Genomic DNA, 21,376 nt, shown 5'->3' with positions numbered 1-21,376 from the left:
TACGCATCCTGAAGGAGCCATATTCAGAGTGCCTAATGACTTCCCAGACCACACAGCTGGTGCTGCAGTGACAGCACACACACCAGCTGCAAACGAGTGAACATCACTGCTCTCAGCTAGCCAACCCCAGCTCTTTCTCCCTGTCTCCCTCTGGATGACATCCCTCCCTCAGATCTGCTGTTCGTAAGTGTAGGCAACAGCTTCTTCAATGGGAGTAGCAGCACAGGCCTCTTTCTTTCTGCACAATTCTGCTCCAAAAGTTCCTGTATGGATGGCTCACCGCAATTGCTCCTGTGTGGAATTCATACCTGTATTCAGCAACCCCTCCTGCATGCTTCTTCATGGCTGTATCAGAGCTCATTCCATAGAATAGTTTCACCTTCTTGCCATTCTTTTCTATGATGTCTCCAGCACTCTGGTCATGGCCTGCAAACATTCCTCCAATCATGACAAAGTCAGCACCAGCTCCTGTGATCAGCAAAGGGACACATAAGAAAGCAGGGAAAGGAGAAGAAGGTGAAAGCCAAAGCAAGAACACTGTGGTCTCCAGAAACAATAGCCAGGATTTAATAGTTTGGTACAGAGTCCCCTCCTGTAATAGTCACAGCAAACTTGGAAGAAAGGCTTTACTGTAGAACTGACACAGGCTGAATTGTATTTCTCTGGTACTTTAAATGCAAAAATCCCCTTTTCTGTTACAATGGCAAAGATATAGATTATTCTACTCTACCCCACAGTCTTCTATTTTCAAATTCAGTTTTAACCCTTTACTTCATAATAGTATCTGAGCACGATTCCTTATTAACTGTGACTGCAGCAATCAGAAGTCCTAAACAAAGGGCTGGGGCCTTGAGCTCAATGCTGTACAGAGAAGAGAATGGTTCCTACTTCCAGAGCTTTCTAGGCCACAAGTGTTGAGTGGGAATGTACCCTGAAGGAAAACAGACTCATGAATGCAACGTAATCCTCCCAACAATAACATGAAATAAGCAGATTTTTAACTGAAATTACAGATTTTTCAAGTCCATCAGCTCTATGTGTTCACTGTCATTCTGGATCATTCCTAGGCAAAGAGATCTGGGTGGGTCTGCATTTGGTTCCTGTTTAAAAATCCTGGGCCAAGGACCACCACTCCTGGGTTCTGTGGTTCTCAGCATGCACCCCAAAGGAGGTCTAACCCATAGCTACAATTCCTAATGTTCCAGGAATTGAATAGCAACACTGAATTCTCAATCATGACTGTTCAGTCTGTCTATCTCCTCTGGCTTTGTAAATCATGAAGCTGGCTCCACTGGGAGTAAGATCATGAAGGAAGTTTTTGGAATCATTCTTAATTTTCTACTGTGATCTCCAATATTTCCAGCTGGGCTGGAACTATTCCACCAGCAACTCCTCCTGTGATATTTTGGCATATCTAGTCTTGCTTGGAAAATTTTGGCTTTCAGTCTTTTATGAGCCTGTGGTGACCCACCCCTGAAACAAAGCATTTTCCTGTTCATACTCTCTGCTTCTTCAATGTGTATGTGTCAGAACAAGCTTCCCCTCAGCTCAGCTTCTTCCCAAAACTGGCAGAAGAACTCAGCTATAAACCACACTTGACAGAAAGCAGATGAGCTTGAACTACACCCATCCTCCTAAGAACACATCCGAACTCTGGAGAGATCCCAGACTAGGTAAGTCCGGCATTAGGATTTGCTCTGAGCTCTATCACTACCCAAACAATAGCACCAGACCTTGAAATCTGAAAAGCAACTGAAATCCCTATCGAATCTGCTCAGCTTCTGCCAAACCTGAATTCGGGAATATTTTGTAGAACACATGACAAGGGTGAAGTGTGCCAGTTCCTCCCTCCACCCCTTTGCCAAAGAGCAGAGCTGGCAGCAGTTCCTGCCAGAGCACCCAGCTGACCTCACCTCCCTTTGCCTGGTGGCTGCTTGAAAGGGACACCGTGTCCATGGTAAAGGGATACTAAAAATGAAGCTTGTGCAAAGCACATCACAAGCAATATATATAGCCAGGCACCCATTCGGGTGTCATATCATGTCAGCTACCTGGCAGATTTCTCCTGAGCTTTCTTGTTTCAGATGGCTGAGTTTTAAAGTCTTGGTTTGACTCATGTCTGCTACTACTATTAACCTGCCAAAAAGGAAGGGAATACTCATCTTTTAATTACTGGTGGCAAATTCCTGTTGCTACCTAGCACACCTTTTTTCCATCTTTGCAAAAAATAAGCACCCTGGGCAATCTATTTATGTCTTCTTCATGGGTGGAAGAAAACATAAGGAAGGAGAGACAGACTTGAGATCAAGGCTGCAAAGAGGTCATTTAAAGAAGTCAAAAGTCTGCCAAAAGACACTCTGGACTCTGCCTTGTCAATAGTATCTCCTGATCCCCAATTCTAGTGCCATTTTTGGTTGTGGGTTTTATAGCCTTCAAATTAATAATGCAAAAGTCACATGAAATCTACACTTCAGAATCACAGAACTTTGGTTCCTGTGCACTTCGGTATCTATTATTTTCCTTTTGGCTGCATATTTTTGGGAGGGAAGCAAATATGTTTGAATTACAGGATTGAAACTCATCCAACTTGAGTAACTTTTGCAAACTACAACATAATTCATCAAGCTCTTCCAGAAGAAAGGAGCTATGTTACAGCAGATGCAGCACGTCTAAACATTGAAACGACACATGCTTGCTGCCCTGCTGCTCCAGAAATGACAAGCCCATATTAAATATACTTCTCCAATGTTCTCCAGAACCTTCCACTGTGCTTCAGTGTTGTGAAGATATCTGAAAGTTTCAAGTCTGTTCCATTATGTTTCCATCAGTTCATATCTGACCAGGAGGCTGTAGTTTTTAGCATGGTCTTTAACTTATGCATGTTTTTCTTGTATAACCACCAGAAGCACTGGTGATGTTTGCAACATCCATCTGCAGTCTTTTGTTTTCAAGTACGAGCTGACAGTGTGCCATTATTTTAGGTTGTGGGGGAGTGGGAACACCTAGCAACAACCCCCTAGATAACACAGGATATGATGAGGTATGTTGCCTCAGTAGCTCACCCAGAGCTGGCCAGACTTGTCCTGGTTTTACACAATGCCACTTTCGTGCACTGGTTTTGCCCTTGAGGCCCGTGCTGTATCTGGGCTGATTTTGCTCATTCACATTTCACAGTGCCTCCTCTTTCAAGCCATTACAGAATAGCAGTGCTGACGCCAGCCCAGGCTTGCAGCACTCACACAGTTCTGCTGGATCTGGATAGAGTCCCTCAGATGTCTTTTGTATGCCTGATTATACAAGTCACTGATAACCAGATTGGCTCTGCACAGATTCAGCTGGAGTCAGCCTTGATTTGTGAGCTGGGCAGCCCTCCAGGCAGATGCAGCGTTAAGTTTCCCTGGACCAGAGCTTGCCCTGGAATTAACATTCACCTGTGCTCCAGCTGAGCCAGTGAGCCTTTGCAGCAGTAGGTACACACACAGCTGCTGAAAACAGGGGAAAAAGCCAGTGTGATCTGGTATAATTCAGAACTAGTGTATGTCCCCAGTTGACTTTTCCATATGATTTTTCCTTCCTTTTCCTTCCCTGCTTCTGCATCTCTTCTCATCACTGCTGTAAGGAACAGCAGTAATGTGTTAAAGATGCTGGCATAGGATTCAAAAGGCACATTCTTTCCTGGCTGTGTCACAAAAATATATGTGACCTCAGGCAACTGAACTTAGTATTTCTGTGCTTTGACTTCTCATCATTAAAAAAGGAGACAGTAGTGCCTCCCTGGAGCATTCTGAGAAATGTTATCAGCCTTTCCAAGGGTTCAGTTGTATGAACCATCTGAGAGCCCAGCATAAATTTCTTTCATGCTTTCACTCATTCCTGCATCAAAACAGCTCTTTTCTTCCCTATCAACCTACATCTTTTTCATTATCATCTCTAATACCCAGATGGCAGTTTTTAAATCTTCAGTTTACCAAATCCATACCAGGTTCCCATCCAGCAGTTCTAGAACTCCAGCAGTCTCTCCCAAAGTATGTTTCTCCCAGCATTTCTGACCCTCACCTTCAGTGCTTCTCTGTTCCTTGCATTTTTAAATAGGCTTCTACCTTGTTCCCCTCTGTCAAAATGCCCAATCTGTCTCTGAGTCCTGACACCAAGCCACAGGTGTCACCTTAAAGCTTCTCAACATGTATTTCTGGTTCTTCACAATTCTCTCACTCAATCCAATTGACTCCTCCTGTTTCCATGAACTTGGCTCCTCCAGTCACACCTTTAGCCATTTGTCGGTGCTTGTCTTCACATTTACGACTCCCTCACACTTCTCAAAATTCAAACAGATGCTCTGTCACTGCTTTATAGGGAATTATCCCATCCCATGAAGATTTTACAGTGATCCACCAGAAAGCATAATTACTTTAGCCAAAGTCCTCTTCTTGTCTCCTGCCCATGCTTTTTCCAGGCCTTCATCCCTAGATGAAACTGTAGGTCTGGGTGTTTTATCACCTGGTCTTTGCTATCCAATATATTCATGTAACTCAAGCACAGAGGTCTGTGCCAGACAATTCAGTATCAAGGTTATGACTTGTAAATGTTGGGCATGGTGGCTACGTTCTACGAGGCTCAGTTAGCCAATCACTTCAGTAGCACTGAATAAACACTGAGAGTAAAAATGTCTTCTCAAACCTTATTTTGCCACGTACCTTTGACAAATGCACATCTGGGTCCAGCTTGTCAGATGCTCACAGTGTGTCTACCTCAAGTGTACATAACCAGATACAGTAAATTTATTGCCTCAGGGTTATCTCCGTCATTTCCAGCTCTGTAGCTGTGACACACAGTCACACTGATCTGTCCAGGTTACTATCGGAGTACAACTACTGCCTGGAAAATGTCAGCTTTCTGATGCTCTTCTGTCCAAGGGATAATTCCATGGCAGCCTTCAGACATGAACCACTGGGAATCCCAGCACCTCTTGATGAACAGCAAAGCCAGAAGCTGTCTCTTCATAGGTTTCAAGCAGGTTCAGTTAGCCCAAAGAGACTACAAGGATCTTTCAGACTTCTAATAAACACTACAAAGAAAAACATTTGAAACACTGTAAAGTTGCTTCCTGTGGTTCTAACTTCTGGAAATGTTCTTGTTGAAGAAAGACCTTTTCCACAGGCCAGGTTGCTGTGCAGCTAGCCTGGAATACAGAGAGGTCACAGTTCCAGTTCACAAGCTCTCAAGGATCACACCACCAGTAAGACCTTGGTGAGCTGTGGAGCCAGAGAAAGGCAGAATAAAGACCTCACTGCAGGCAGCCTGTCAGAGTGAGGAGAGCTTGGGCATTTTTAAATACAATCTTGTATAAGAGGGTGGATGCTGCTGTTCAGCTATGTTGGAATTACCCAACTGGAAGTATCTTTCCCTGCATCACATCACCACTGGGTAACACAAGGGTTATATGAAATCCTTTGACCAAGCACATTCCTTGCTGGTAGCAATCACTCCACAGCTGCCCTCAGAATTCTCTAATTAAGTCCTCCTGGTCATCTGACCTATCTCAAAACAGGAGCTGTCTGCAAACTTAGATTCTGATTTCAACCTTTCCAGGAGGCCCAGAGTTTTTCTTGGCAAGTCTGTAATCTGAGTTTAGTCCTGCCTCTGCTTTCCATACTTGCAAAGCTTCCTGCAAAGCAGACATTCTGTATCATAATGTGCTACCTCTTGTTTTCATACCACCCTGAAATCCCAGTGAGAGACTGTGCTGTCCCACTGTATTCCAGGCATTACCCGACTTGACACCTCCAAAGAGTCTGGCATTTTGGGAGGTGGGGGAGTACCTTTAAATGTCTTGTTATCTCAGGATGCATTTAGTGCCTGCTTCCCATATGCTGCTGTAACAAGGTTATGACTAAGTGACAATCATGAGTTTGACCCCCCATACCAACATAACTTTCATGCCCAACAGACAATACTCAGATTAAATCCTCTATTTTATCATCAAGAACTGGTGCAATTCACTGAACTTACTGACATGAAAGCAAAATCTGTTAATTATTAACTTAGATATTTCAGACATCTGCCTAGCCCTAGGGGATACAGTATAAATAAAATCTCATCTCTTCAAGTGGACAGCTGATCCCAAGAACATCTCCAGGGATCTGGCCTGCCTTTTTGTTTTGTTCTTCTGTCCAACATGCATTCCACCAGCTCTTCTTCCACTCAAGGCTCAAGTCAGCCAGATCTGGCCATGTGACAGGCATCTCTGAACCCTACTCAGAAGAAACCCTTACCAGTTTTCTTCATATTATTCTCCCAGCAGCTGTATCTCATACACACCTGGCAGGTAATTTCTAAATAGCACTTTGACCACTCTATGTTTTGCACTGCAGAATTTGTTCCAAAGAGCAAATTCATGCCTGGTGCATTAAATTCACTGGAGTCAGCTGCAGGGATTAATGTAACCTCCTGCTAATTGATTACACATTCAGGGTCACACTGATTCCTGCATCCCTGCTGCCAGGGGCGCTGGAGACACGCGGGGATGTCATGACACACTGTCCTTACCAAACGCTTTGGCGACATCTCCTGGGCAGTTGCATCCTCCATCCTGCACAAAGAAAAGACGACAGTGAGTAGCAGCGAGGGCACTCAGGAACCCAGTGAGCACTGGAGCTCTGTGACCTACAGCACTGTGACCCCTGCTCAGGAACAGCGTGTCAGTAGAGCTGACCGTGCACTTGGGATGTATCATCTTGGCTACATTTTCAGGGAATCCAGATAATCCTTTCCACTGCTTACCTCCTTGTGGCTCACTTACTCTACTGCACAGTCTACTGTTACTTCTGGTAGCAATGGCAATGCAAATTACTGACTCCAAATTTCCAAATCCCAGAAACAGACAACAAAAACTCCTCTGATGATCTGAATCATCTCCTGCCATTTTAATGAAAGGCTGTGTGATGCAGAGGTACCACAAGCCTCTACCTTAAACCACTGAAGACATTTAAAATAACTTTCTCAGCAGTTTACAATATATTAAAAGGTCACAGTGGGAGGGGAGAGGGAATATACCATCAGTTAGGTTGGATTTTATTTGATAATCTCTAATCAACCTGGTTAATACAATATTTGGTAAGTGCAAATAAGCCTCTCATCCTACTCCTTACTGATTGCTATGGGCTTGGTAAGGAAACAACGGCACTCTGTACCTTTAGCATTTTAGACCTACACATTTCAGTTTCAGTGCAATGCAGTGGCTGATGAAGGGGGCTCAGTTGAGGAGAGGGACGTTGTGTATGTGTGACAGAGCTGTAAAAAAGGAGTGACACACAGCAGAGCTCATCATGTGCTATGGTTCTTTACGATTTATAAAGGTCTGAGCACCAGATGAAAGATCTTTTAGTCTACACAGTCATTGTACCAGGAGAGCTCCCCATTCCTTTGATGATCTGGATCCGTTGCAGACTGCCAACGTCTTTCCTGCTTTTGAAGCTACCTCCAGACTGGCCAGCTACCTCCCGTTGTTTCACCTCCCTGCTGGCAGAAATGTGACCTGCGGCTGAGCACAGCCAGACACCCCCACCATCAGCCACATTAGAGCTGGCTTTGATGGGCAGCTGGCAGCAGGGCTGTGGGTTAGAAACTCTGTGTGCCCAGAAAAGGATTCAGACACAAACTGAGCAGGTGGATCCAAAAGTGAGTGGTTTTTCAAATGGCACCCCACTGCAAACAGTGCCTGGTAAAACTTTAAAGGCTTTTATTCCATTTGCTGATAACCTCTAGCACATTATGCCTTTTGTTGAGCTTAGACACCCTTGCTGTCAGCTCCAGGAATGAGTGCTGGGCTGACAGCTGAATCTCTCCTTCTAAGAGCTCTGCTTGTGCAATTCTTTCCCTTTAACAAGTCTGTCATAGACTGGAGGAGGGTGTGAGTATGTGTGCATGTGTCAGGGGAAGAAGAGCCAGGGTAGAAAGAAGTGTCTAATAATATTCAAATAACAGTTTTAGGACTCTTACTATCTGAGAGACATTGGCTTTGAATGCTTTCTGGTAGGTGGGTTGCAGTCAGTTGTTTTTGGGTGGGTCAGGATCTGACTTTCATAACTAACCCAGTAGTGGCAGTGATGAAGGTTTTATGCTTTCAGAGGTACCACGAGGATGGGGAGGCCTTACTGTGTAACCATTAATCACTGGCTTCAAAAAAATAATACTTTGAATGATACCAAATTACAAAATGTTGAGCAGCTTAAGAGACTTGCCCAGAAGCTCATGGGTTACCATTTAAGATAAAAGGAACCAAAAACGATGATTCACAGCCCTTCTTTATCTGTACATGTCTCCAGTTACTTCAGATAAGCAGGTAAATTTAGTGATTCACAGAAAGGGGAAAAAAAAGGCAACATACTAAGCAGTTATGTCAGAAGATGCTATATAATAAAGCTATATGCAGTAAAGCACTTCATTCCATCTGAAAAAGAAGGCACTCTGTTTACAAAGTAAGACTGTTCTGCTGCTGCACTGCCCTTGGAAGCTTTCCCTTGAAATTCAGCTTGTCCCAACAGGGCCCTGGGTCTGGGTTCAAAATTACTTATAGATGGCTGGGCTTCAGTTATAGAGCTTGCTGCAGGCTCAGCCTCTACCTCAGAACCCTGGGGAAATTTATCTGTAAAAATCTGCCTCTGAATTCAGGAGAACTAGCACAATAACAAAGACTACTGAAAAGGGTTATGGTCATGGAACCTGTAGACAGAATGAGTCTGAGCCAAGTGGGTGCTAGGAAGAAAGACAGGGGAAAGCAACTGTCTCATCAACAGATTTACTTTAATGTGGCTGAAGTAATGTTTTTGTCCCCAGTCTTGTTCTCCAGATAGATAAGCCATTTTACAACAACAAAATTTAGCCCAAGGCAAAAAAAGTACAGCATGGAAAACCAGTATACACTAGTTGAACATTTAGTATTATATGCAATTTATATTGAGTTTATGAGTTATGTTTCAAGCAACCTTTATAATAAACTGCATAGTCAGTGCTTTCTACAGTATCTGCAAACAGATAGCTATTTATTATGCAGAAGATATGTAAAGTATGTGGCATATACAGCAGTAAAGACAATACATATGGTGTTTTATTCTGAACTACATATACCGGGTATATTTCTTTGTGGAAAGTGTTCTGTGTGGAAAAAGGGACATTATGGCAGTAGCTGGGTGAAGAAGCCCTTAGTCACTCTTTTCACTGAATGCTCATGACCTATCATCCAGGCAGGGAGAAAGGGAAACAGGGATCTCTGTCAAATGATAAGCCACATGAGAGAGGACACATGCAGGGCTGCTTTCCATTCCCCACATTGCTGGCTTACTAGAATATGTGACTGCCTTTCTGTCCAGCAGAGGAGTTCTCTGACCTACAAGAACATCTCCAGCAGGCCCTCTCCACTGTAACTCACTGCAGCACTTTCTCAAGGCCAATGGATTAGCAGGAGTGAAAATTGAGACTACTGGCTCCAAGAAAAACAGCACAGGACAGAAACCATGCCTGTACCTTAGGAAGGGTTTCCTCTCTGCTTTCAGTGAGTCATGAAAGCTTCATTTCTGAGGTGAGCTTTGAGTCTTACAGATAATTTAGCATGAGGAAAGTAACTGGTGCAATTTTACCTCCTACTTCTCTGTGTAAATGACTAGACAGACACCAGGTGTTCACTTGGACTATCATGTTTGCCTGAAAATTGTCACCTTCCTTGTCAATGAATCAGTTCCAAAAATTATACATAGTAACTTCAGTAATAGGAACATTTAAAATCCCAGTTTGGGCTCCCATCCTAGCAGAGCTCCTGAAGTTCAGGGTTCAGTTGTGCCATGTTCTCTGCAGTGCCTATACTGTACTCAGCACCACCACTTCCTCATTCTGAGAGCAAGACTTCTCCTTCATATGGAAATTGTACCAACACAACAAGAATAAGGATTTAATTTGATGAAGGAATTGGATAATACAAAAGTGGATACAAGAAAGCACCCCAAGGGACTAACCCATATCACACCATTAGCTATAATCTAAATGAAGTTAGCTGGTAGGCTTTGAATCTTTTCACATCCTTCCTGCTACTTCCACATCAACATAAAAATTGCTGGACAGACTTTTTCCTGGGGAATTGACATAGATAGCTGTAGTAGTACTCTGCCTGTAGGGATTTCTTTTGGCTCAGGTAGGGTATGCCCCCTTCTTCAATCCCCAGAAAGACAGCAGTGAGACGTTTTGAGGAATGCCATGTATACTTGTTGCCACCAGACCCAATTCTAAACTTAGAATTGCTGCCATATGGTGTTTTTCTGTCATGAGGATACCACTCTTCCATTATATTTTTGCCAGATCTCTGGCAACAACCATCCAGCCCAGCCTTTTCTTTCCCTAATACACCAATACCCACTTGAATGCTCCAGAATTCAGGCATAATATCCTTACCCTTGCTTTACTCTTCTTAGATTGGGTGACAGAGTTGAGCTGAATTGATGTTAGAGACCCCAGCCACAGCTGAAGTTAATTCTTGTGGCCCAGATGTTGGTAGAAGACAGGTATCAAATTGCTCTCCTATATTCCCCCGTAGGGAGCTGATAGGTGTGGGATCACTGAAACCTGAGCAAGTCAAGAACTGATCCATTCCCAAAGCAGGAAAGGAGATACAGTACAGAACCATCTAATTTTTCAACAGTCTAAATACACACTCCCTGTTTTCTTGTAAAATCAGAATAGCAGCATTCTTCTGAGGGCTGCTAGTAGGAAATGATTATTGCAAAACCAGGATGGGTCTCTGAGCACCACTGCCAGGATGACACCTATACTTATCCAGCCTTCACAGTAATGAGTGAGGCTTTCATGCTCTGTTGTACACATGTCCTACTGTCTGTTATCGACAGAAACATTTGCAATACTGCTCAAGTCACAAAAATCACAGACTGCTTCTCTTTTTTTCTGCAAAGTTCATACAGAGGAGCCATGGAGAGGAGGTACTGCATATTCATTAACAATAAAGAGCAAGAGAGATCTGACTGTAACACATGTTCCTGCTCCATTATACTCCAAGACATCCAGTCAACTCTGCCCATCCCCAATCAGTTTGTTTTCCTCTCACCTCCCTCCGCAACACACAACACACACTCCTTCTTCCTCACATGGATACTAGTCCCAACTGGGTTGAAAAAACCAGGGCCTTCCAGTGATTTCACTTGGCAGTAGATGTAAAATGCAGTGTGTGGTGTCTCCTAGGGTGGCAGAGGGAGCCTGCTGGCTGTGAGCACAGCACACAGGTGAGCCCCTGTGCCCTCCCCATGGGCAGCTGCCTCACAGGCAGCCTGCAGAGGCTGTGCCAGCCTGACACAGCCAGGACACGCTGACTGCCTGTGTGTGCCCACACACATGGGACCTTTGAGTGCTGCAGACTACACTCTAGCTCAGTCTGGGGCCATGCTTACCAATTTACTTTGTCTCTGTGAGGTGAATCTGGTCTTGCTGACTAGAGTGGAAACTGCTATTAGGAGGCAATACAGATAGATGCTCTTTTTCCTCCACAGGGTTGTTATTTCCCCAGAGTTTGGTGAGAACATAAGTGGCTCATGTGCTAGCTGTGCTCAAAAGAGCCACCTCAAGCACTCCTGCCCCTGCACAGAGAGCTCTGTGAGGATGCAATCTGAATCAACTCAGCTAGGGCACAGATGGGCTTGCATCATTTTACCTTGTGCTCCCCTCTACTGCCTGTCTGCCCCTCAGTCACACTCTGAGGAAAGTCATGTTTACAGTCCACCCTTTTTTATATCTGGATCTCCACTGACTGTCCTAGGAGCTAATACAGGAGTCAGCTGGGGGTGACAGAAGCACAGGCTTTAACATGCAGGGTACTAGACTGTTTGATCCTCCTGTTCCACGACCATTTGCACAGTGGGAATCTGAGAGTGGATGATAGTTACTTACAGAGATGATATGTCCTTTCAAGCCATGTGCTGAGTCTGCACACTCAATAACAGCACTTAGCTGTGGATAGCCCACCCCTGTCTTAATCCGAGTGGTACACACAGAACCTAGACAAGAGAATGAGAGTAATAAACACAGCCCATTAGGATGACAGAAATGATACAGAAAAAAATATGTTTCTACCAGCATTATTTTTCTCTCAAGAAGTCTCTATGGCAAATGCTGGCTTCTCACAGATAAAAGGAACACACAGGAACCTGAGTTCTGAAATGCTCTTAGGCCACTTCATGGGAGCTGTGGCTGAGGAGACTAATGTCCTCCCTTTCTTCTCCAGAAGAACTAACTGGGCTAGTCCCAGTTTAGTTCTCATCAGTAAGGCTTCTCAGTGAGGGAATTACTGCATCACAAGAAAGCAAATCTGACTGAGGTGCCTAAAAGGAAGGGACAAAAGGACCAGAATCACAACCTGTGAGACTTGGCAGCAGGATTTATTACCTGACTACTTCTTCTAATAAGTATTTCTATCTCTTTTCTGCATCTTTAAAGAAGTAATTCTCTGGTAAAATCTGCCTTCTTTTTTTTTTTAACAGTTTTCCCATCTTTTATTTAATACTAAAGGCAGAAATATTTGGTTGACTGCAATTTTGGGGAATATAAAAAATCAGCACATAGCATTTAAAAAGTGAGATAAGTAATCATCTGAAAGCTGTATAGTGCAACAAGGGAAATATATGAACAATAGCTAATAATTGAACCATATTATTTATACCCCTTGTGCGTGCAGATAAAAATAAAGGTGTATATATATAATATATATATAATCAAATTAATTATAGTTTAATATAGCAACATGGCTATAGACCTTTTGGAACACTTTCTCTATTTTCTTTCTCAAATTAAGAGTCAAAAAGAGGACTGCTTTTTGCCAGTCTAGGTCCTATAATTTAGGTTACAGGCATTAAAGGTGTGCATGACAATGAGAATTTCAAAACAGATTTTAAACCAAATGCAGTGAAATCTGGATCCCTTCACTCAGCTGATATCCAGGTATACTCAAGCTACCAGTAAAGCAAAAGTTACCAAAGATCCTTTCAAGAACTGATAAAGTGAAAACACAAAGAAGAATTTTTGCAAAATAGTAAGAAAATTAGTTTTGATATAATTTCTACAGGGCTTGTCGTTTACAGTGTATGTAATGCTTTATAATAAATCACTGGCATTTTCCACAGGATGAATGATTATCTGGAAAAGAGCTTCAAGACCTGAGGGAGAAGCATTTGTTACTTGCGAGTTTGTATGGTCACTTGTACAGATCTGTTCAGGAAGATCTCCAGGGAGAACTATACAGCATTTACCTGTATTTCTATGTTTGAGACTACAAACTATAATTATTATTTTTGTAAAAAAATCTGAATTAGCCCATGAAAATTACACCATGAAATCTCTGTTATTTATTCTTCACGTATTCTGCAGTATTTATTGCTTGGTATCCTCCTGGGCACAACTGCAATGTTTATTACATCATTTTCTCTGCTCCAGTTATCCATTCATGGACCTTCACTATCTGGCACTGCAGAGTAAACAATCCAATCAGCCTGCACTGCACTGGCTGATCACAGCTATACTGTCAGTGTCATTTGTGTTAGCCACTTTAAAATCTAACCCACATATGGTGACTCCAGCTGCAGCCTAAAAAAATAGCAAGAGAAGCAACATGTGAAGGAAGGCACAAGGAAGGAAAAAAAAAAAAGAAAAAAAAAGAAAGAAAAAAAAAAAGAAAAGAAAAAAAAGAAAAAAGAGAAAAAAGAAAAGGAAGAAAAAAAAAGGGAAAAAGAAAAAAGAAAGAAAAGAAAGAAGAAAAAAAAAAGAAAAGAAAAAAAAAACCAAAACAAACAAACAAAAAAACCAAAACAACAACGACAACAAAAAAACAAACCACCCAAAATATTATGGCAGTGTATGCCAGACAACAATATTAAGGGAGATAGGGAAAACACTGTAAGAAGTTCAGGGTCCTCTTGTTTATCCATGGAAATGTTAGAGTGATAGATAGCATGTAAGTGCATAAATGTAAATTTTAGCTCCAGGCAATAGTAACAGGTAGAGGCAAAGCTATCTGTATTTCACAGTTGATGCCATTTCATCTTCATTTCATCTTTGAAGACATTTACAAGGATAACCACAGCTTCACAGAAAACAAATCATAAAGCTATTCAGAAACCCATCTTTCCTTGATAGAAGTGGACACCTGAACACAATATCCTTTGAGCTTTAGCTCAGATGACTCATCCTCATTTCAACAGGCTAGAAAAGTGTTTCCACACCAACACATGTTATCAGTGATAATGTCAGGAATTCAGGCAGCTCAGTGCTTCACTGACTGAAGGTGCAATATGCCACACTTTGCAGCATGAAACACTAGCACCCTGTGTGTGTATTTCTTAAACACACTGTGTGTGCAAGCTCACTGGTACTTCATTGACCTGAGTGGGTCTTGGCATTCTAACAGACAAGAAAACAGCATTATGCACTTGTTCTATCTGGACAACAATGGTACCAAAAGCCACCCTTATTTGACTTACCTGGTCCAATACCCACTTTAATAATATCTGCTCCAGAAATAATAAGTTCTTCTACCATTTCTCCTGTCACCACATTGCCTGCCTAGAAAGAAAAAACAGTATCACATGTACAGGAGATTTTAAGACTACTGCAGCAAAGACTAAAGATGATAATGCAAAGTTTTAGCCAGAGTTTTTACAAGTTGAACAATACACAGTATGGAAAAATATAGTTCACCATCCTGTTCCTGGGACATGCCACCAAGACTAAACCAGCTGCACAGGTAAATTCTCCAGTCAAATAAATTTAACAATTAGTCCAGTAAACCCTGATCCTTAGCATCCCATCAGGAGACCTGCTTTGTCATCCATCCCCCTAATCTTCACGCAGAGGCTATCAACCACATCACCCCTAACCACAAGGGCTATTCTTCTCTCTTATATCCAGTGAACTCCTCCACCTCTCCTGCCCTACCCATCTCTCCTGAACAGCCTAGAGACCTCCATGCCTTTTGCCTAACTCACTTTGCAGGAAGAAGTTCAGATCTTGTTTAAAATGCTGGAAAATACCTTTTTCCTTTAGGATTTAGTATTTTGCTCACTGAATGTAAGGTACTATTATTCTAATTTTGTGCATTGGTGCCAAAATTTGTATGTACATACAGACTATATAAATTTGAGTGTTGACATCATATACATACATTTGGTTGTGGTGATGCCAGTGGTTAAAAACAGAGGTTTGTTTCCCTCTGCATGACCTTTGCAGAGATACAGAGAGCATGCTGTTTAGAGTGACCTCTTCTTTGAAAGACGTTCTGAATTGGTTTGTGCTCTTTACCACATTTTTCCTTCCACTTCAATAGCTCTTTTCCTCCTTTTGCCTACATTGTTATCTTTGCTGAAAGCGAAGGCAGCTTTCTCAGCCTTTGTCTTGCTTCTTCTAGAAAACTACTTCTATTGCTCTCCACACCCCTAATCAATTGCTTAGTCTTTATTTGCCTTCATACTGGATTTCCTTGAAAATTATCTTTCTTGAACCTGAGGAATGAGAACTATCCACAGTGGTACAGGTGAGTTTTCGCCAAGGCTTTGCACAACACTTGCCTTTTCTATGGAAATATCTTGCCTGACACACAAGAATGTATTTGCCTGTGTCACACTGGGGGCCCACAGTCACCCTGTGATCTACTCATGCCTCCAGGAACATTTACCTACTCCAAATTTTAGCAGAAACTTGTAGAACTTCCTGTGATACTGTTACCTATTCCTAAAGTAACATTTTTCACAGCTGGCTTATTGAGGTAGGGGTCCTCTTCTATCAGAGCCTCAGCTGGGTACGGGGCCTGTAGTAACGTACCATGAGATACAGATTTTTCTGGTCCATGGATGCTGAGAATGCCAGTGTGATGAAATTACTGATACTTTTAATACAAGAAACTACAAAACTATCTTCTAGCCCACACTTGGTAATTGGCTTGCAAAACTGGTGCAGGAAGTGCAGAGAGCTGCCAGTCTATTTCTATTCAGTTAAAGAAACATTTTGATGCAAGCTCAGTGTGCCAAGATGGGCCCTTGCATGTGTCCAACTGTGGATCTGATGGATCAGCGAGAGATTAATTCCTTTGCCAGGAGTGTCTCTGTCCGGATAATTTTTGGGGAAAAGACAGTCTTCAAAGAGCAACAATTTCAAATGACATTTGAATCCTATTCAAAGGAGATTTATGAGCTAAAATCTATGCTTTGAGTTACATTTGAAAACAAACTGTTAGTCAGTGCATTTTCAGGCCACGCTTTCCTCTCTGCAAAGGGTTGCACAAGGCAAATGAATGCTGACATAGCACACACTGAACTGACTCACTACAGCTGTACTAACTGCATTCCCATACTCTGAGGGAACACTGTAGAGGAATGAAATCCTATAAATTGCACCCCACAACTTAAGAAGGATGTGAAAGTCTTTGATTGTGCCAGAAGAAAGTAGCAAAGCTGGTGATGTGACTGAAAGGCAGGTGGGGAGTGGCCAAGGCACTGGGTTCGTCTACCTTGGAGAGAAGGTGGACAAGGGATGATCTCACTGCTCACTACAGCTCCTGAGGAGGGGAAGTGGAGAGGGAGGTGCTGAGTTCTCCCTGGGATCCAGTGACAGCCTGCATATTAGTGGCTCAAAGCTGTGTCCCTCAGGGAGGTTCAGATCTGACATCAGGAATCAGTTCTTAAGTGAGAGGATGGACAAACCCTGGAACAGGCTTCCTAGAGAGGTGGCCAATGCCCCATGCCTCTGTGTTTAGTTTCCCAGATCTTCCCTCACACCCTTGTTGTAAACTGGAGTAACACTGTTTGTTTCACCTTCTGTCAGCAGGAACCTCCCCAGACTGCCAAGACTATTGATAAGTGACAAGAAGGGTTCTGCTCTAACATTTGCTAGCTCCTTCAGTACTCTTGGACAATTACAAACCAAGTTTGGTTTGTATCTCAGCTCTGTGGCTTGTCTCATATCTACAGAACATTTCTAAATAGAAAAACTGCACAAGATAAACTTCCAATTTTCCACATCACCTGTTTGGCACTTGTGCAAAAGGCAGCCTATTCATTTCTGGAGATCCGAATTCAGACCTAGAGATGTTCACAAAACCTCTTACATAATGATATTGCAGGATCTAGGAAGTGCTTGTAGTAGTACTGATATGGGCAGAGGAGAAGGCAAATTCTAAAATCCTTAGTATTTTCTTAGCTTTTTTTCAAATGTAACTACTGCTGAAGTCAACAGAAGGGTACCCAGGGAATACTGGGCAAGGCCTGTTCTCCACTTACTGATTTCTGACTCCTATTTCACCATTTATTTATTTTTACTGAATTTTGCTTCCTCCCCTTTTATTACCTTGAAACAGCTGACAAGCCACCACCTGAAGCACTTAAAAAAACAATTATATTATCAAGCAGCAATTTGTGGTCTATGATACAGGACCACTTAACTTTGCTCAATAGAGTACAATATTGATTAAAAATAAAATAAAATAGAACAATCAGGAAATAAAGAATATATAATAGGTACAGTGTTTCAGCTAAGTGCTGCTTCCTTTCTGCTCAGTGGTAATTTGTTATCCTAAGTGCTATACATTCCAAGGTGGGGTGATGGAGAGTGTGCCACTTAGGACACGAAGGAAGCAGTTTACCTCTAGAAGGCAGATGACCTGTGCTGTATGACACACACCACATTACAACTTGATGAAATACTGGAACGTATTCAAAAGATTCATAAATAGGGAGGAGCAGGTATTCAAGTTTTGGGATCAAATATGTATTTAACTTAAACAGCAGTGTCTTCTCATTAGCACAGCATAGAGGGTTGTCAAACTGTCTCTTCAGAAATGTTAACCAGACGTTTACTGTTAAGTTACTGCTAGAAAATGTTGGAACTGCATATGTTGGTTCAAAATGCTCATCCTAGCAGGAAAAAGCACTTATGTCCCCAGCATACATTTTTTTCCTGGAATGCATGTACACACATCACTGATTTCTGTCTTTCTGAATCTGCAGATCCTTAACAAATTTTCAAGGAAGACATGGTGCTCTACATAACAGACTTCAACCTGCCACTGAGAGGATTGCTTCTTTGAGGTACCTTTTGCAGACCTCAGAGAGCACAAAAAAAACCACTATGAGAGAGGCACAGCTATCTGTATGTGAAGAGACCCCAGCATGACAGCTGAAAGGAAATCAGTTTACTCACACCCAGCTGAACTCTGCTTAACTGAAACCAATATTTGCCTTACCACTGATACCAGTAAGACAACTGAACTGAGGCAAAAGGGCTTTTGAAGTCCCCACTGGTATGGTAAAGCCAGAATACTTCAACTTAAAAAAAAACCAAAAAAAAAAAACCACCTGAAAAGGTCAATATAGAAAGACTAGGACTACAGAAGTGAAATCTTCTTAAAATTAACTTAAAAGAATAGAACATAATTGGAACATGCACAGTGAAGTCACTACAGACAATACACTTCGCAGTGTGTTTACACAAGTAGTCAGGGAACATAGCAATTGGTGCAAGTATTGTAATGGACCATCACTCAGTATGAGGTTTCAAGTGAACACCACCCTGGGTCATTCCAGCACTATCCAGGACGACTGAACTGTGGGGTCAATCCTGAGGAAAATCCTGGCCTCAGAAAAGTCACATTACTGACTTTAATGAGATTAGATTTTACCTAACAGGATTATAAAGACTATGGCTTCTCTGACAGAGATACAAAATTAGTGAACACAGTAGGGCAGTGCCTCTGAATTTCAGTCAGGCATTTGATACTGTGCCTCATGAAAGGCTGCTATAAATATCAACTCATACTGCCTAAGACAGGAACACTGCTGCACTGATTGAAAGCTGCTGGCAAATGGCAATGGATTGAGCTGGGGAGAAGTGTCTATGACAACAGTTCTCAAACTTTCTTCTTGTATTCTAGAGGAAAGCACAGTCTGTGTCTCCACATTATCAGGAAGACGGCCAAAGGACACTTCCCACCCACAAAAGCAAGGGGTGCTTACCCATGAGATTGAAGGGAGATGCCCTTTGCAAGGCTGAGCCATACCCAGGGGGTGCTTGCACTCAGCACTGTGCCTGGCCTGAGACAGGCTCAGCAGCATCACTCTCTCCTATCCTGGGATCCTGGCCCCTGTTCTGAGATGTCAGCCCTGGTGGACATGCCACGACTGAATTTACTCTGCTGTGTGTTCCAGGGATGAACTGGGAGTAGTCTGCATGGCTTTCTCTGGCTGAGTCCTGACTCCAACTAAGGCCCAGTAAAGTTCTGCTACTGACTTCAAGGAGGAGCAATGGTTTCTGGCTCCTGCTGTTTTCCTCTGCTTCTGTTTTGCAATTCCACTTGTCTCCTTCTCTGGCCCACACCTTTTGGGTGCTACTGTATCTCCAAGTGTGCTCCTGCCTCAGTATTCTTCCTGCCACACTCCCTGCTCCCCTCAGGGTTGCTCTTCTATAATGGACAGAGGAATACCATGAAAAGAAAAATTCAGGATAAAAACTTGGCAAACCTTGCTGGCAAAGATAACTTAGCTTGTAGACAGATTTCCAGGGTAATGGAATAACCCTAAAATCTATAATTAAACTAAATAAGGACTATGCAACCTGTAATATAAAGGCTCTGAACCTCCACCATGAATGCTGACTTAAGGTTTTCTTTAGACTTGAGCAAGCAAGCACAATTGATGCACGTAACACTGTGCAACAGCAAAACACCCCAAGGGTGATCCTCCTCAGGATCTTTCTGGTTCTGGGAGACACTTGTGAGACCCTCAGAAGACTTAAATACTCCTTCTTCCCCCATTCCCAACCTGATGACTGATTTAAGACAAGTCACATTGTACCTTTGTGCCCCTGTTTGTCTTCCCTACCCTTTGTGGTCCATGGAGAAGCTGATCTTCTTTGTAAATTAATACAAAATGCAGTAGTGAAAAAACCTTGTGTCAGAACCAGGCAGAGGAAAATAAGGTAATGTGTAAATAAGTAAGCAATAAAAGTAAGTATTTAAAAAGACAGAAACATGCATTTGAAAGGTTGTTACACAAGAGACATCCTCCATCTGCAGGGGAGTATTGGCCACAGAGAGTACTACATTAACCACAGTTGCTTTGTACATCCCCTTTCAACCTCAGAGCTGAAGCCATTACGTGCCCCCTGGGAACACACATTCCCTGAGCTCCAGGGTTGGGTTACTGTTATGTATTGCACTGCAGCTGACTGTGGAATGAATAGTCATGCTGAGGAAAGCAAACAAGACAGCCTGCAAGGTCCTGGAGATCACTTTCAGCTAAGAGAAAGCTCCTTTATTTTTATACCTCCTATTTAATGCTAACCCTTTTGTTTGAAAACCCCAACAGCAGAGAACCTATTGCAGGCATAGAACAGACACATCAAAGCTGTCAGAACAGGTAACAGCAGGACATGTCTTCCAGATTATCATTAAAAGGAGCTTAGACCAGCTCCTGCATTTCAGCCAGGAAGAGCTTCAAAAGGCCATTTTGGCACAGGACATGAATTCATTTGGAAGCAGGGTAGAGGTGGGTGTCTCTAGCTGAATCACAGACTTTCAGGGACTGAACAGACTCTGGAGGCTTTGGAAAACTGAGGGTTTTTGAACATCCCCAGTTTGTTAGTATGCTTTTAGGAGTGGAAATTATCAATGTGCAGAGATGAAAAACATCAGCCGTATTAAGCCATGTTCAAAGAAAGGAGCTACAATCTGAGAAGGCAACTGAACAGGTCAGGGCTATAAATGTACTCAAGCAGGTGACACTGTCAGGACAATGAGACCTGAAGTAACAATAACCTTAGCCACAAAAGCAGAAAAACTAGGAAGGCAGCTGAACATACGTGGAACATAGATGAGACTGGCCTAAGAACCCTGGACTAAAATCTGGGCTTGATATCTGACTTTGACATCGACTTTCTCTGCCTTCTGGAGAATTCATCTTGGTTGATTTCCCTCTGCAGTCAGCAAAGTCAGCAGTCTGTGAGGAGGTGGAGGAGGGCATGACACACGATTTTCTTTCCATTCCTGACAGAGATGATCTTTGGCTTTAACTGTGATTTAAGCTCCCTCCCACAACTATTCAAAGACAAAGACACTGGAGTAATCATGTCACTAGGGACAATACTTTAGATCCAAAGCAAGGAAACAGCTTCTTCCCTCACTGCAGTGAATATGAAGCAGAAAGCTCAGAAGGCCCATATTTATCATTTCATAGTTCAAAAATCTCTCTCCAAAGCCATGGGAAATATGACTGTACCAAAATGGTTCCCACCTCTCCTGGCAGCTGTTGAAGAATGCCTTTTCACTAGCATATGATAACCCCAACAA

At 42.6% G+C, this 21,376-nt stretch overlaps 1 protein-coding gene across 1 annotated transcript in view; it reads right to left on the bottom strand.

Annotated features, from left to right (window-relative positions):
* The window catches only part of GMPR (guanosine monophosphate reductase), a 49,370-nt gene that overhangs the window by 20,313 nt on the left and 7,681 nt on the right, over nucleotides 1-21,376 (bottom strand). The window contains exons 5-8 of the mRNA XM_083856614.1: nucleotides 14,526-14,607; nucleotides 11,944-12,050; nucleotides 6,547-6,589; nucleotides 309-468 (exon numbers count right to left, since the gene is read on the bottom strand). Coding sequence (XP_083712740.1) covers nucleotides 309-468; nucleotides 6,547-6,589; nucleotides 11,944-12,050; nucleotides 14,526-14,607 — 392 coding nt within the window. The remainder of the gene's footprint in view (nucleotides 1-308; nucleotides 469-6,546; nucleotides 6,590-11,943; nucleotides 12,051-14,525; nucleotides 14,608-21,376) is intronic.

Source organism: Zosterops lateralis (assembly GCF_965231275.1).
Source record: "Zosterops lateralis genome assembly, chromosome: 1".
In the NCBI taxonomy this organism is placed as follows: domain Eukaryota; kingdom Metazoa; phylum Chordata; class Aves; order Passeriformes; family Zosteropidae; genus Zosterops; species Zosterops lateralis.
Note: the sequence above shows the minus strand (reverse complement) of the source record. Positions and strands in the feature narration are given on the sequence as shown.